This window comes from Rhodotorula toruloides, assembly GCF_000320785.1.
Source record: "Rhodotorula toruloides NP11 unplaced genomic scaffold Scaffold2, whole genome shotgun sequence".
Taxonomy (NCBI): domain Eukaryota; kingdom Fungi; phylum Basidiomycota; class Microbotryomycetes; order Sporidiobolales; family Sporidiobolaceae; genus Rhodotorula; species Rhodotorula toruloides.
The window spans coordinates 1,436,337-1,451,380 of NW_015622962.1; the positions used below are offsets into that span (position 1 = coordinate 1,436,337).

Here is a 15,044-nt window from a genome sequence, read left to right on the forward strand (position 1 = left end):
GCACCGCTGCGCCGTTAGAACGCCGCGTCCTCGACCCGCACCCCCGCAGGACGAGGCGACTGAGCGAGTACACGGCCTGGTCGAGTGCTGACCAGCTCTGTACGCTCGCAGGACATCCACAAAGCCACCCAGCTACTCGTCAGCCTTCCTCCGACGCGCCGTCGCCTTCCCACTTCCTCATCTCCTCCCCTCATCTCCCTCTCTCATCTACCCTCCACATCCGCCTGAACCCACCGCCCGCCATGTCCACCGACCCTTTCTACATGCGCTACTACTCCGGACACGTCGGGTCGTACGGACACGAGTTTATCGAGTTCGAGATTTCGGGAAACAGGCTGAGGTTTGCGCTCAACACCAAGTGAGTTCGCGATGCAGACGCGCGTGGTGGTCCTGCGATGGCTCAGGGTACCGCTGGGCGCACGCGGGGCCTCGCTGGACTCCTTGGTGCCGCGACACTGACCCTGCTTTCGTCTCTGCAGCTACCGGAATGAGGGTCTCCTGCGACGAGAAAGTGCGTGTAGCTCCCACTCGCCTTCCAACATCACGAAAGCTGACCACCCTCTTCACCTCGTCTTCCCTTTATCTTCGCTTCCTCGCCCGCTCCGCTTACTACCCCGCCTTCCCGCTTCTCCTCCCACGCCCCACTCTCCACGCGCAGTGTACCTGTCAGACGCGACACTGAAGGAGTTCCAGCGGATCGTGGCAGAGAGCGAGATCACCAAGTGCGTCTCCTCCCTTCTCCCGTTCCCTTCTCTCGCTCCTTTCCCTGGACTCCCGTCCTCGGATCGAGCTTCGAACAGGTGAGCTCGAGATTGACGCTTGTATGAATGTACACAGGGAGGACGACTCGAAGTGGCCTCAAAAGAGCGTGATCGGCAAGCAGGAATTCGAGTGCCGGATGGCACCTTACCACCTCGCTTTCCAGGTCCGTCCGCTCCCCTTCGTCCCAGCGATTCCTCCTTGATTCTTCGAGGAGGACGAGTGCTCGCAAGAGGACGCATTTTGACGAAAAGCCGCTGATGTCCCCCGCAGACCGCAAAGATTGGGTCGCTCGTTGATGTGCAGAACTCGGATGACCCCGAGGGACTGCGGGTGTTCTACTACCTCGTTCAGGACTTGAAGGTGCGCTTGTTTTCTCGTGTTGGTGGCGGTTTGCGGGAGTTCGCTGGTTGGACTTGCGCTCAAGGCGCGGACCAGACCGGCTACACACCCCCGGCTACGTTATTCACACACGGGATGCATTGCTGCAGATCTTCGTCTACTCGCTCATCTCGCTGCACTTCCACATCAAGCCCGTGCGTTTCCCCCTCCTTCTCCCTTCCCTCCCTTCCCTTTCCTCCCGTTTCCGCATCACTCGCCGCGTACGGAAGCATGACTGACGCATCTCACTGCTACGTGCGCAACAGACATACTAGTTCGACCAGGCTCGTGGGCGAGGACGGGACGAAGGACGTCGGGGTCTCTGTTTGTGCAAAAATACCTGTCGTTTCCCGACTCCCTCTCGCTTTCCGGACGAGACCGAGAGTATCAGCGACGCTTTGAAGCTACTCGTATCGCTCGGAAGGCTCGCAGCGCTCGAACCAGCGGTACCTCCACACCGCTCACCCTCCCTCCCTCTCTTCCTCCTCCCTCTCACTTCGCTCCCACTCTCTCGCGCGTGTCATGGCTGAGCCTCCCACCAAGGACGCTACTCACACGCCTGCCCCGCCCACGCCCGCTTCTATGCCCCGCCCGACTCTCACGCGTTCCTCGCCGCCTCCTGCTGATCCGAAGCAATCCGCGGACTTGGGGAGCTCGCCGCTTTCGAGCTGCAGTTCGAGAGAGGAAGACCATGATGAGAAGGCCGCGTCTAGTGATTCGGGGAACAGCAGCGTGGGAGATCCTAGTTACGGCGGCGACGGGGACTCGGATTCGCAGGACGAGGAGGATTCGGAGGAGGAGGGCATGCTAGAGCGCGGGTCGGAAGCTGGTGGCTTGAGGGAGACGGACCTTTGGAACGACGAGACGACTGCTCTGCTCAGGGAAGGTGCGGCAACTCTCTGAGCGCCTGAACAACTTGTTCCTTACGTCCTTTTCGCTTCCTGCAGCCGCATACAAGCTCCCGAACCTCGGCAGGCGACACTATACAGTCCAAGGCGCTTCGTACGGTCGCAACGGTCTGATCGGAGAGTTCATCCGTCGAAGGACAGGTATCGCCCGCGACCGCTTCCAGGTGTGCTACCGCCTCCAGGCACTCATCAAAGCAGCCAAGGACGACTTGACCGGTGCGCCGAGTCCTTTAAGCTTTACTGTCGTGCTGCGCTGACGACGACGGTTGCTCGACACAGAGATTGCCAAACTTCGCGGCGCTACGGTCAGTCGCAACGACCTGCGCGGGCGCGAGTGGACCACCTTTCTCGGCCCCGACCTCTTTCCACGTACCAAGCCGAAGCTTTCGAAAGCGAGGGACGACGACGAGACGAGCCGGGAGTTGCCGCCACCCGTGAAACGCAAAAAACACTCGAAGTCGACCAACTCTTCGACCTCGTCAGCCGCACCATCGCAGCACAAGAAGCCGAGCCATCGCAAGCCGTACAGCGATGATACGACTGCCGCATCTTCATCCTCGACTTCTCGTAAGCGCGTTAAGGAGGACGACGAGGCGGCTACGAGACACTTCAAGCCCAGGCCGTTTCCACTCCTTGCCAGCGACTCACGCCGCTTCACGCCGGGCACACTCTTTGGCTCGAGCTTCTTCGTCCCCTCTATGCCCGCTTCGTACCCCTCGTCCTCGTACAGCCTCTTTCCGCCTCCGAGCGTGCTCGCGTCGACTTTCTCGATTCCGCAGCCAGAACTTAGCCCGACCATTTCTCCGCCTACTGCGGCATTTATCGCGCCTCTCCTGACCTCCCTCCTTTCCGCCACCTCTCCAAATCGCGACCCCTCCTCCCTCGTCCACGCCCTCCTCAACTCCGGCCTCTCCACCTCCTCCGACCTCGTCGACTTCTTCTCGCTCGATAACAGCACGTTTGAACTCTTCCTGGAGGAGTTTGGGAAGCGGAATGGAGTGGGACCGCTGGATTTGGCTTGGGTTAGGAAGGCGTTTGAGAAGGCGAGGAAAGAGGTAGCGGGCATGTAGCGAGCGGTGCCGGTGCACACGCTTGATGTCGGTTTACCCTCGCAGAATGGAGCCTGCTTACCGTAACGAGCGGAAGAGCACGAGTCGAGCGCGAGGAGAGGTTAGGAAGGTCAGCGACTCGACGAGGACGTGTTTGCTCGCGAGAAAGAGCTTCATTGGCATCGCTATCCTCCAACGACGAGAGAGGAGGAAGAAAGAGGTGACTATAGGTACAACAGCGAGTCGAGAAAGAACGAATGAGCGAGTCTACTCCTTTTGCCCGAAACCGAAGACAGAGTGCAGCTCTTGCAACCGTGCGGACTGTTGAGGAGTCGACGAGGTGGCGTTAGGGCCGAGTGAGAGGCGAGATGAGCGGGTGGGTGTGCCAGGAGCGGCAGAGGCGGAAGAGGTCGGGCGGGACGAGGGGCGGGTGGCTGCTATTTGCGAGATCAGCATTAGCGACTGCGGCGCATTGGAGCGTGGACAGGAGATCATGGACGGACATGTACTGCTCGATGCAGACGTCGGCGATGCAGGCGTCTCGACACCGCGCTCGCGGTCGGCTGCCTCGAGGTTGGCGAGGGCGCGCTTCAGGTAGGTCTGGAAGTAGCTCCCCGTGCCGGCCATCCTGGAAGCGGAAGATGCTGAGCACGACTCAAGCACAAGAGGCGGTGAGCAACTGGACGCACCAGGTCGCGATGCGAGGCGCAGCTTCGGGATGCTCCTTCTGGAACTCGTAGAGCGCCGCGATACCCTGCACGGCGAAAAGCGTCAGTACAACGAGCCCAGGTTGTCCGTGAAGGTAACGCACCGCCCGCGAATTGTTTGGATCGCCAATCATGTCGAAAATCTCCTTGAGACGCTGGTTGACGGCGATGTCGCTTCCGCCAGGCGAGGTGACGGGCGGAGGGGCTGGGCGAGCAGTCGTGCGAGGGGGCGACTCGGCTGGAGAGCTCTTCGCGGGCTCTTCTCGCCGCTGCGAACCGAGCGAGGCGGACGAGGTCTGGCGGCTCAAGGCGGACGACGATGGCCGGCCGTTGGTGTCGGAGCCGGATGGCTGGTTCGCGAGGCGGTGCAGATACTGGTAGACGAACGAGTTTTCCGCCTGGTCGACCTCGCCAAGCTCGTCAAAGACCTTGCCCTTGAGCACCGAAACGACCTGCTGCAAGATCGTCTTGACTGTTCGCAGCGGCATGTCGGCGAGAGGGATGTTGTCTGTTGCTCGCCGGCGCCACTCGGCAGGCGGGATCGTCATGAGGAACTGGTTGATGTCGCTGAGAAGGCGAGGCGCGAGCAAATTGCGGTTCTCGAGACTCTCCTTGACGGTCTTCGAGACCTTCCAGAGGCACTGCGACGGGAGACTGGTCAGCGCAGGGCGTGCGAGCGGAGCCACTGCGGAGACGCACCTTCATGACGAGCTCGGCGTACTTTGCCCGGTCCGCCAGCTCTTCGCCGCGCAGGTCGCGCAGGTCGACCGTGGCGTCTTGCAGGACCGTCAAGAGGGCGCTGCAAGGACAATGTTAGCGCGGCGCAGGATGCTAGAAAGTCGACTGGGTGCTTACCCAAAGCAAACGTTCTGGTCCGCATTGTGGAAGATGCGGATGAGGACCATGTTGAGAACCTTGGACAGGCTCTGTATCGGCTCACTGACGGGATTGTCGGCCGTGTCGAGCAGGCGACCGGTCAGGTCGGCGAGGAGACCGGTGAGCGGAAGGCGGGAGACTTGCTGCGACAGCGTGCGCTTGTCGAAGAAGGCGGAGAGGACCTGCATGAGGTGCTTGCAGAGGCGCAGCTGCACAGGCGAAGTGGCGGCAGACAGACCGGTGAAGCCGAGCTCCATCTTGGCCGTGACGGCGTCGATGAGGGCGTCGGCGTGCAGGAGGACGTTCTCCGCGTTCGAGGTGATTTCGCGCGTGATCGACTTGAGCACGTCGGCGCATTCGCCAAAGTCATCCGTATCGAGCGCTTCGAGGAGCATCGAAAGATCCGAAACCGTCTCGGCAGCCAAGTCGTCCTCGGTGAACTGTGCGGAAGACGCTGAAGACGCCGGTCGCGACGCCGTCTGAGCGGATGCGCCGAAGCGGGACGTCGGCGGCGGCATCATCTTCCGGGGCGTCGACCCTTCGGCTGCACTAGCGGGACGAGCGAGTCGGGAGGGGACGCCGGCTGGGCGGGGAATGCCACCCCGGCCTTGCGACGCCGACAAGCCGTTCGCAGGCGACGGTGACGAGGGCGGCGCGAGCCGGCTGGTTGGCGGCCGCAAGCCACTCGGCGTCCCGGGTCGGTCGGCGGCGGCAGGTTGACGAGCGGGTGCCGGGGGAACGGCGCCTGACGCCGTACGCTTGAGGCGCTCCTCAAGCATCGATCGGTCTTTGGGCGGGAGCTGCCCAACAGCCTTCCAAGTCGCGTCGGGGCCGACGAGGGTATAGACGGCGCCGATGGCATGCAGGGCGGCAGTTCGACCTGTCGCGTCGGGCTTGCCGATGAAGGAGGCGATCTTCGGGAGGGCTTGCGAGATCGGGTGGACGCCGACGCCGTGACGAGAGTACAACTGACCGAGCTCGTCGATGCACTCGCTCCGCACGCGCGCATTCTTGTTCTCGAGGCCGACTTCAAGGATTGTCGAAAAGACCTTGCTGAAGGGGTAGATCGAGCAGACTGCCTTGAAAATGCCGCGGACACGCTGTCGAATGATCTCCTTGCCATCGCCGACCTGCAGGATGCCGAGTCAGATAGTTAACAAGAGTAGACGAGTCGGAACTTACCTTGTTGATGAGGCTAACGAGGAGCGGGTACACTTCGTAGTCGGAAGCCTTGTAGCCGGCGGCGCTGAGCACGGGTATCGAGTGCTCGATAACGTCGAGGCACTTGACTGTGATGGTCGTACTCGTCATTCCGATGCGGAGCGTGATGTATTTGACGACAAGGTCGAAGTTGGCGATCAGCCGCGCCCGCATCTCCTCCTCATCGAGGTCGACCGCCTCTCCCGCTGCTGCCGGATCCCGTGCACACTCGTCGATTGTGCCGAGAGCCGCGATGTAGTCGCGCTCGGCGGAATGATCGGTGCTGAAGAGCTGAGCGTGAAGCGAGGCCGAGACCTGCGGCGCCATCTGGCCGGCGAGCCAGTCGACCTGGTCGGGACGAGGCGTTCCCTCGACGACCCAGCGCATCGAGCCAGTTTCCTTCTTGTGTCGCAGCAGCTTCGGATTCGGGTCAGAGCTGCGGAAAGGCGGTTCCTTGACGCTTGCGGCGGAAGAGGTCGACACCGTCGAAGCTGGTCTGGAGGAAGAGGCGGAGGCTGCCGCTCGCAGTCCACCAATTGATGGTCGCGGACGAGGTTGACCAAGGCGCGTCGGGACGGCGGCGGGTGCATGCTCTTCGGCAGGGGGAGCGGCGGCGGTTCGAAGCGGCTTCGCCGTGGGTCGAGAGAGGCCGGCAGGAAGACGCGGCTGCGGTGCACTTGGCGCCGCCGGAGCCGTAGGCGGGTCGGAGAGTCGTGCAGGTGGTGCTGCCTGTCGGGCGGCTGGAGCAGCGGGTCGAGCGGGCGGCGCCGCGGGAGCAGACGCTGGCGCCGAGCCGAGCGACGATGCGGCGCTACGAGCGTTCTCGACGATGGGCAGGACGGTCGAGCGCGATGCCGGCTTAAGTTTCGAGACAGCGTCCATGACCGTGCCGTAGCCAGCCTTGGCGATGACGACGGGGAGGACACTCGTCGCGGACTTTCTGACGTCCGCCTGCCGGTCCTCGAGGCATGCGAGAATACCTGGAGCGAGAACACCAATGTCAAGGTGGGCGGCGATTGCATCCTGGTCCTGCAGTCGCTGGTCGAGCCAACCGAGAAGCTCCTTCCGCTGCACCGGGTTGTTCGCCTCGAGAGGCTTGTCGAACTGGCCGACGAGCGGTTCCAAGCCGGACGCATCTGCCATTGCCGTCAAGGTGGAGATGCCTGCCGCTCGGATGTTTGCCTTCTGGTCGGCGAGAACCTGCGCGACGGGCCCAGCAAACGTCCGAGCGAGCTTCTCGCCGAAGGGCTTGCCCATGCCGGTCGCGAGACGGGACACGGTGTCGAGGGCGAGAAGCTGGATGATCTTGTTGGCGTCGGTAATTCGCATCTTCAGAGGCGTGCCCAGTTCGGGAAGACCGGACGGCTTGAGGCGCTTGTTCGCCTCGAGTATGTCGCGGATGCCCTCGAGCGCCTCCTTGCGCACCTTCCAATTCGCGTCGTTGCAGGCCTGAACCTGCGCAGACGAGACGAGCCGATCGAAGTCGACTCGCGGGAAGAGTTCGTCCATCGGGTCGATTTCCGGGGCGGAAGACTGGTTCTTCCCGCTCGTAGCAGCAGCGCCGCCCGCCGGTGCAGGTGGTGCGACGGTATCGGCGCCAAAGCGGGTCGGAGCGGGAGGCTGCTCGCTGGCCGCCTTCTCGAACTCGGATTCGATCGTCGACAGCAGCTGCGGCGTCAAGTCGGACAGGAAGTTGACGATGTCTACAAGATAAAGCGTCAGGCGAGGTGGGCGAGAAAGACGAGTGTGAGATTGTACTCACCGGGTCCCACGAACAGGCGCAGCGTGACGAGCGCCTTGGTCGCGCTGGTGCGGACAGCGGCGTTCGAGTGCTTGAGCCCGACCTTGAGGAACTCAATCAAGTCGCGCACGGCGAGCCCGCCAGCAAGACCGAAGTCGCGGAGAGCCTGCTCGACGAAGATATAGGACTCGGCAAGCGTTTTTGGCGCCTTCTGCTTCGACATCGGCTCGTAGGCCTGCGAAAGCACGAAGCCGAGACTCGACTTCTCAGCAAAGGCGACGAGTGCGTCGGACGCTGGCTTCTTCAGCTTGATGTCGCCGAGCTTGTCGCAGAGAAGCGGGATCGAAACGGCCGAGCAAGCCTTGGTCCACGTTGGCGAGTCGGCGGCGAGTTGCTGGAGGAGGGCAAAAACCTTGCCGGCGACCTGTGCGGGCGAAGAATGAGCGAGAGTCAGAAAGCAGAGAAACACGGATCGCACCTGGAAGTTCGACTCTTTCGGTCCGGGCTTCTTCCCGACGAGGTACCGCACGACCACCTCCGAATCCGCGTCTCGTCCATCCAGCTTCGCCCATTCCGATAGCTTTTCCATCCCCTCGAGCCGCTGCTTCCAGTTCGAGTCGTTGAGTTGGGCGACAAGCTCGGCAGGGATGACGTCTCCCGAGTCGATGAGCGATTCGGCAGCCTCTTGCGAGTGCTTGTACCGCAGCGGTTCGGACGCTTTTGATGAAGAAGCGGCGGGCGCGGCGGCGGGTGCAGGGCGAGACGGTGCAGGCTTCTTTGCTGGGGGCGCAGAAGCGGACGGCGCGGACGGAGCAGAGGCGGCGGGCGGCTTCTTCGCCATGAGATGGGCGGGAAGTCCACGAACGGGTGGCTTGGCGGGCGTAGGCGGTGCGTCATCGAAGGAGGAAGTAGCCGCAGGTGCAGGTCGTGCAGGCGGGGCGTTCTCCTTGTCGGAAGGCCGTGCTGGTCGAGGCTGAGTCTTCGGCTTTGGTAGCACAGCAGCAGCTGAAGGCGCCGATCGAGTCGGCGCTGACCCTCCTCCGCCCGCTCCTACGCCGTTCCTGCACTTCGTCACCGCCTTTTCCGCCGCCTCGTTCACCTTCTCCTTCCGCAACGGGTCCATCTCGCCGATCAAGGCGTTGAATGCTCGGTCGCCGATCACCTTCATCAGCGTGCCGAGAGCGTCCGCAGCAGCTGCACGCACACCCGCATCCGAGTCCTCGAGCGCCTTCTTGAAGACCTCGATGAGCTGAGGAAGGTCATTCTTCGGCGGCGGCGAAGGCGTTGAGGCGAGGCAGCGCGTGTAGAACGAGAGCGTCGAAGCCTTAACGGACGGGTTCTTGTCCTTGGCGAAAGTCGCGACGTCTTCCGTAAAGTCGCCAATTGACGAGCTCGAATAGACGGCGTCGAGTGCCGCGCCGAGTGCCTCGAGCACATTCTGCTTCTTTTCCTTCGTCCGCGCAAGGATCGGGCTCGTCACCGTCCCCTTGTACCGCGCAAAGTCTCCCCTCAAGCCCTTCGCGAGCTTCTCGATGCACTGCGCGGCAAGCATGACGCAAAGAACGTTCGCGTCGGTCATTCGGCCAGCGAGGGCGGAGACGAGGTCGGCGTAGTTGTCGGTTTCGTAGCGAGGCGAGGAAGAGAGGGTCGCGAGGAGGGGTTCGAGGGCGAGCTCTTTCCGATCCTTCCATTTCGACGAGGACAGGTTCGAGTAGAAGTCGGCGGGAAGGCGGGAGAGGACAGGAATCGGGTCGGAGAGGTCGAAAACGTCGGGAGGCGCGGCGGCTTCCTCCATAGCATCTGCTGAAAGCGAGATCAGCGTGGTCTGCGTTCTAAGCGAGCGAACACGCACCATGGCCGCCGTCTGCTGCACCAGCATCGTCACCGCCTTCAAGCTGACCCTGTGCCTCCTGCACGGCCAACTCCTTCTTCTGCGTGACCGTGAACCGCGACGGGCGGATCTTTCCGAAACCCCACTCGTCACCCTTCTCTCCCCGGTCCGCCGCCTCAAACGCCTCGCCCAGCTCCTTCTGCTGAACGGGCTTGAGCTCGCCGAGATGAGGCGTGAGCGCGGGTCCGAGGTAGGAATGTAGTGCGAGGCAGAGGAGTTGGCCTTCAGATCGGACGGTCTTGTCGGCGTGAGCGAAGATCTTGGGAAGTGTCTTGAGGATCGGCTTGAAGTTGGCGGTCTTCGGACCGAAGCAACTGCACAAGAACGGATGTGAGCGGGTCGGGATAGGCCAGAAAGCGATTCTTGCGCACCGAGCGACCACCTTCAGCACCATGACGCTTCCTGCGACAACCTTGGGCTGCTTCGCGTCGAGTCCAGGGACAATGTCGGCCTGCAGGTACAGCGAAGCGTTGGTTCCGGGCAGAAACTGAATGAGGACGCGTGGGCGCACGATAACTCCCTCCGCCAAGTCCTCCTCCGCCTCAACGTAGAGCAGACACAGTTCTATCGCCTTCGTGCGGGTATTGGCCTGAAGAGCAAGTCGAATTCAGCAAGCGAGAGCAGGACGTGCGAGGACGGCCGACGTACCCTTGCGGACCCCAGACACTTCTCGACGACGCTCGGGACAACATCTCCTCGTGTTCTGTGGCAGTACGAATCCGTCAGCACCTAAGTCTGGCGGACTGAGCGAGATGTACGAGTGTCGGGACGCACCTTGCCAACGCCTTCCCGCCGAACTCGACGACCGCACAAGCCGCTTCGACGCCCTTCTCCTGCGCCACAGCGTTCGCATCCCGCACCCAGTCACGCAATGAAGGTCCCGAGATGAATCGCTCGCGGAAGAAGGGGTCAGAGTCGTCGAGTGTCTTCGAGGCGAGTGAGGCGACGGCGGTGTAGGCGGACAGGCGGGCTTTCCAGACCTGCGTTCGAGCATTCAGAGAGTGTCAGTCGCCGTTGAACCGGCCACCAGCGCTCCTCAAGCCGCCCTCGCGCATGTTGTTCTCATCGCTCCTCACCTTGTGCGTCAACCTGTCCTCGAGCGGGAGCGCGTCAAAATTGTCGTCTGCCGGCGCACCCTCCATCGTGACCGTACAGTGACCGGGCGAGGACTAGTCGACGCGCTTTGACGCGAGCAGGAGCAAGTAGCGCGAGTTGGTTGAAGGAGACGGACGAAGTCGACCACCCCTCTCTTAGCTTCGCGCAGGGCTCTTGTAATTGTACGACAGCAGTATGGCCGAAGTGCACAGATCAAGATTGAGTGGTGCGCCGCGAATGGATTGCACCCCGTCTCTACTCTCTCCGTCGCCCACAAACGCAAATAACGTCCGCCCTTCGTATTAAGCTCTGCGCGGCGCCTTCGCCGGTTGCGCGTACGGTGCCGCTGGGTGAAGGCGAGAGACCGGGAGAAGAAGTGACGCATGACGAGAGCCGAAGCGAAAGAGCCGCGTGACGACCGTCCCTCCTCCTTCCTCTTCGAACCGTCCAACTCACATCTTCTCTGTCGTCGCTTCAACCCACGGGTCAAGTCCCGCTTGGCGCATCTGCTCGCACCTGCGGAGCTCCCGCCGCTGCTGGGTGACAATCGCAATAGTCTCGGGGCTGAGCCAGAACTCCGTACTCTTCAAGACACGCTCAGCGTCGTATAGGAACGCAAGGTCCATCGAGTAGTCGTCCGGGCACTCCTGCTGGAGCGACTCGGAGCGGGTGAGGTCCAGCGAGACATCCCGTTCTTTGAGCAGGTCGTTGAGGTATCGCGAGAGGTCGGGCCATCGGACAAGAAGATCTGTCTTGAATGACCTCGAGGTGACAGAGATGTCGACGATGCCTGGCCGAAAAGGGTCCGACGCCCAACCAAGGGAAGAGCGTCGCGCGAGAATCCGCCGGAAATGCTCGTTCTTGATGACGGCTTCGAGGTCGTCACGGTCAATGTCTCGGTAGACGGAGTCGACGACCCAGGTCATCTCGCGGATGTCGGGCGGTAGTTCGGCGGCGTAGGAATCGAATTGCCGGAACATGTCGGCGTGAAGCCAGAGACTGAGGAGTGCGTCTGTTCGTAGGCCCATGGGCATGAGGGTCGAGGAGTCGATGAATCGGCGAGACCAATCACGCGAGACGTTGCCGTCGACCTCAGGTCTGTTCGTCGCTCGGAAGTATTCGACAGGCGTGTGTCGGCCCGGCATCAAGGCCCTCAGCTTTGAGAAGTCGCTGGGTTGGCAATCGAAGAATCTCTTGAGCTTGCCAAAGTTGTTGTAGTCGAGAAGTTCGAGTGAGGGAAAGGGTTGATTGCTGAAGGGGGTGGCGACCGTGGAGACGGTGGAAAGGACGAAGACGAGGGTGCGAAGGAGGGGTAGCCGGAGCGGAGCTTGAGAAGGGGCTGATTGTTGAGCCAAAGCCGGGGCATGGATGCGGATGTTCTCGCAGAAGAGCGTCCGCAGGTCTGCAAGGAGGCGAGTTAAGTCAGCTCAAGACGCTGCGCCAATGGAAGGATGTGCGCGCACTTTTGAGATGCTCGGCCCAGCCAAACCCCTCAAGAACAACAGCTCTGAGCCACAGCTCCTTGATGCCCTCGCCTGTGCCACGCTCCGGAGGCTGGAGAGCTGCAAGGACGTCTCCGAGGCGTGACATAGGTACTCGCCCGACGTAGTACGGACAGCCGCATCTGAGGATTTCCGTCAATCCTGCGGGAGGTCGTCCTGCTCGCTCCAGCAGTGCAGCCGCTCGTAGGAGCGCGAGTGCCTCGTCGTCGTCCTCGACGAGAATGTGGCGCCAAAGCTCGCGCTGCGCCCACCCCCGCCAGTCCTGGCAGACGAGAGATATCGCACAGAGCGTCGTGCGCCGTTCCTTCCAGTTCGTCCAGCAGGCGAGCGGGTTGTTTGAGACGGCTGATGAGGTGACAGTTTCAACGGCGAACGGCGCGGGCGGAAGGGCGGATGCGAGAATGCGTTCAATGAGCTCGAACGGGAGTGCGTTCATCGTCACCAGCCGCAAGCGTGGACACAGTGAGGGATGGAAGAGGTGAACGGTGAACCTGCTCCCTCTTAGCTCTTGGACCTGTTCCTCTCACGCTCGCTCGCCATTGCGCTGATTGGGCTGCTTCTTATGCTGTGAGACTGCTCCGTTAAGCTTTGAGCGTTTGTCCGCGTCGCGCCGGCTGTTGCGGACTCCCAGCCTCGACCCTCTCCTCCTCGAATCGTTACTTGGCTGGCGTGTGGAAGGAGGCCGCTTCCCGACTATCAGAGTCGAGTCGAATATCGCAGGACGCTCTCGACGTCGCTGCCGCCTCCCTGCCCTTCCCTCACGGCAGGTCTCCCTCTCGCGATGCATTGGTTGCCCTTCCTCCGCAGCCTCTGCCCTCCGACTCGTCCAGCTTCCTCTCCCGTTCCGCCACAGACGCCAGCTGCTCCGTCCGACTCGTCACATGTGGCCCTCGCCGCCGACTTCACCCCTACAAGCATAGTCTACGACCCCGACCTCGCCCACTGGATCCAGGAACAGTTCTTGAGGAACGTTGAGGCAGCATTGGCGGCGCGCGGCTGGACAAGCGAAGTCCCTGAGGACGTAATCGCAGGCGGGAACGTCGCTCTGCCGCACTTCTGCGGTCCTTACAACAAAACCGGCGTCAGGACGATCTGCACCCGCTTCGCCGCCCTCGGTACCCATTTCGCCAGCCTTATCGCAGCACTCGACGAAGTTCTCGGCATTCAGCGCAAAGGATCCGTCGAAGTTGTGTTTGACACCGTCCTCACGACGAAGATGCGGAACGTCGACGGTCTCCCTCCGGACTTCCACCAGCGCTTCGAGCTCGTCGTTGGCACCACGACTTCTGGGCAGGTTGAAATTGCTGTCGAGCTCACCGTATCATTGCAGCCCGGCAGCGCCTCGGAACCAGCGCAGCGCGACGGCGGAGGAGGTGGACTCTTCACACGCACCGCATCCATGCTGGCTCGTTCGCAGGTCCTCTCGGCAGAAAGACTGGCGAAAGATGATCCACTTCTGTACGAGTTCCTTGCGAAAGTGCGTCTGCGCTTTGACTCAATGACTCGCTCCTTTCGCTAACCTCTTTGAGTCTACAGATGATCCACGGCGCACAGTTTTACCGAATCCGCTTCTTTCTTTACTTCAACGGCCTTACCTTCGGCGTCGGCGCCATCACTTTCGCTGCCAATCCCGTCACTCCGCCCACTACCGCACCGCAGCACGGCCAAACGCCTGCTTTCTCTAGATCCCCTCGATCAGCTCAACCCTTCAGCATCCTAATCACGCCGCCCATCCCGAACGGCGAGCCTACACGCAGCCACCTTCCGACTGATCCGCCTCCGCCTTCGCTCATTCTCATCGTTCTTGCCGCGCTCTACCCTCAGTTCGTCGACCAGGAGTCGCTCAACGCGCGCATTCGGCAGATCATTGACACTGTCGGCACTTGCGACGCCGGAGAACCGTCCTCTTTCGTCAAGAGAGATCGTACCGCGTCTCCCAGCTCGACAACAAGCCCGAGTCAAGCGACTTACCCGCAAACCTCGCCCTCCTCAACCAACTCTCCGCAGCCGCCTGCTTCCGTCTCCCTCGTCTGGCCCGACAGAATGTCGGCCAGCTTGAAACCCGTCAACCCGCTCGACCTGCAATTGCGGCTCGACGCTTTGCAACAGAAGACGCCGGAGCAGATACTGGCGGCTGACAGTACGGCACGGCCTCGCCGTCCAGCGATGTGGAGCGGTACGATACAACTCGAGCGACTCGTCCACGCGAGCGAGCGCTCATTTGTCTATCGCGGCACACTCGACGGACAAACCATCGTTGCGAAGGTCGGACGTCGGGACTGGGAGGACGCAATCGTCGATGAGGCCGCTGCGTCGATCCTGGCGTATCAGCGGAAGGCGGCAGTCCCACGGATGCTCGCTTTGTTCGAAGGGCGAGATCGGATGGACGACCGCAGGCTCGTGGTGGCGGTCTTCCCGGACTGTGGCGACGCGCCACGGCGATGGAAGGACCTAACGATACAGCAGCGGTGCGCTCGACTCCCTTCCGAAGTAAAGTCGCAGTGCTTCAAACGCTCACCGCTGCCTCTCTATTTCCCTTTGCCTTCCTCTTCCCCCAGGATCAACCTCCTCCTCGACCTCGTCCACCTCCACCAACACGCTCATCTCGAGCACGGCGACGCAGCGCCTCGCAATACCGTCATCGACGCCAATGGCACGACGAGGTGGATCGACCTGAGCGGAGCGAGGGCGCATGACTCGTGCGGTGGAGCGGATTGCGAGGAGCTGAACGAGGTGTGCGGCGAGATGGAGCTGTGGGATGAGGAGGCAGCGGTGCGGGAGGCAGCGAGCAAGCGAGGATTGAGGTGGTGAGGGCGAGAAGTTCGTTTCGGTAGCAAGTCTTGCGGTGATTCTGCGGTACTGCTACGCGGCCATGACCTCCAGGACGCCATTGACTCATTACGAGCTCGCTTCGGCTTCGTGAGAGTAGCGAGGC

The 15,044-nt window shown here is 61.9% G+C and overlaps 5 protein-coding genes across 5 annotated transcripts; 3 read left to right on the top strand and 2 right to left on the bottom strand.

Annotated features, from left to right (window-relative positions):
* Window positions 1-242: 242 nt before the first annotated feature.
* On the top strand, window positions 243-1,415 carry RHTO_03269 (protein mago nashi; the record flags this gene model as incomplete). Its single annotated transcript, XM_016416940.1, has 7 exons — window positions 243-358; window positions 480-511; window positions 659-722; window positions 838-925; window positions 1,033-1,122; window positions 1,251-1,295; window positions 1,407-1,415. 7 exons carry the CDS (start codon window positions 243-245, stop codon window positions 1,413-1,415), a joined length of 444 nt encoding a protein of 147 aa, XP_016276659.1.
* A 247-nt stretch (window positions 1,416-1,662) lies between these two features.
* Window positions 1,663-3,118, top strand: RHTO_03270 (TEA/ATTS family protein, transcription factor AbaA; the record flags this gene model as incomplete). Its single annotated transcript, XM_016416941.1, has 3 exons — window positions 1,663-2,026; window positions 2,088-2,264; window positions 2,328-3,118. The coding sequence occupies 3 exons, from the start codon at window positions 1,663-1,665 to the stop codon at window positions 3,116-3,118; spliced, it is 1,332 nt and encodes a 443-aa protein (XP_016276660.1).
* Window positions 3,119-3,364: 246 nt separating this feature from the next.
* Window positions 3,365-10,654, bottom strand: RHTO_03271 (microtubule associated protein; the record flags this gene model as incomplete). The annotated part of the gene is made up of 15 exons (XM_016416942.1): window positions 3,365-3,534; window positions 3,601-3,725; window positions 3,787-3,851; window positions 3,909-4,445; window positions 4,504-4,603; window positions 4,660-5,810; window positions 5,863-7,583; window positions 7,643-8,045; window positions 8,100-9,421; window positions 9,474-9,826; window positions 9,884-9,963; window positions 10,024-10,101; window positions 10,161-10,215; window positions 10,287-10,492; window positions 10,589-10,654. 15 exons carry the CDS (start codon window positions 10,652-10,654, stop codon window positions 3,365-3,367), a joined length of 6,432 nt encoding a protein of 2,143 aa, XP_016276661.1.
* Window positions 10,655-11,059: 405 nt separating this feature from the next.
* RHTO_03272 (uncharacterized protein) lies at window positions 11,060-12,545 on the bottom strand (the record flags this gene model as incomplete). Its single annotated transcript, XM_016416943.1, has 2 exons — window positions 11,060-12,009; window positions 12,071-12,545. The coding sequence occupies 2 exons, from the start codon at window positions 12,543-12,545 to the stop codon at window positions 11,060-11,062; spliced, it is 1,425 nt and encodes a 474-aa protein (XP_016276662.1).
* A 345-nt stretch (window positions 12,546-12,890) lies between these two features.
* Window positions 12,891-14,920, top strand: RHTO_03273 (protein kinase-like domain containing protein; the record flags this gene model as incomplete). Its single annotated transcript, XM_016416944.1, has 3 exons — window positions 12,891-13,586; window positions 13,646-14,577; window positions 14,668-14,920. 3 exons carry the CDS (start codon window positions 12,891-12,893, stop codon window positions 14,918-14,920), a joined length of 1,881 nt encoding a protein of 626 aa, XP_016276663.1.
* Window positions 14,921-15,044: the final 124 nt, after the last annotated feature.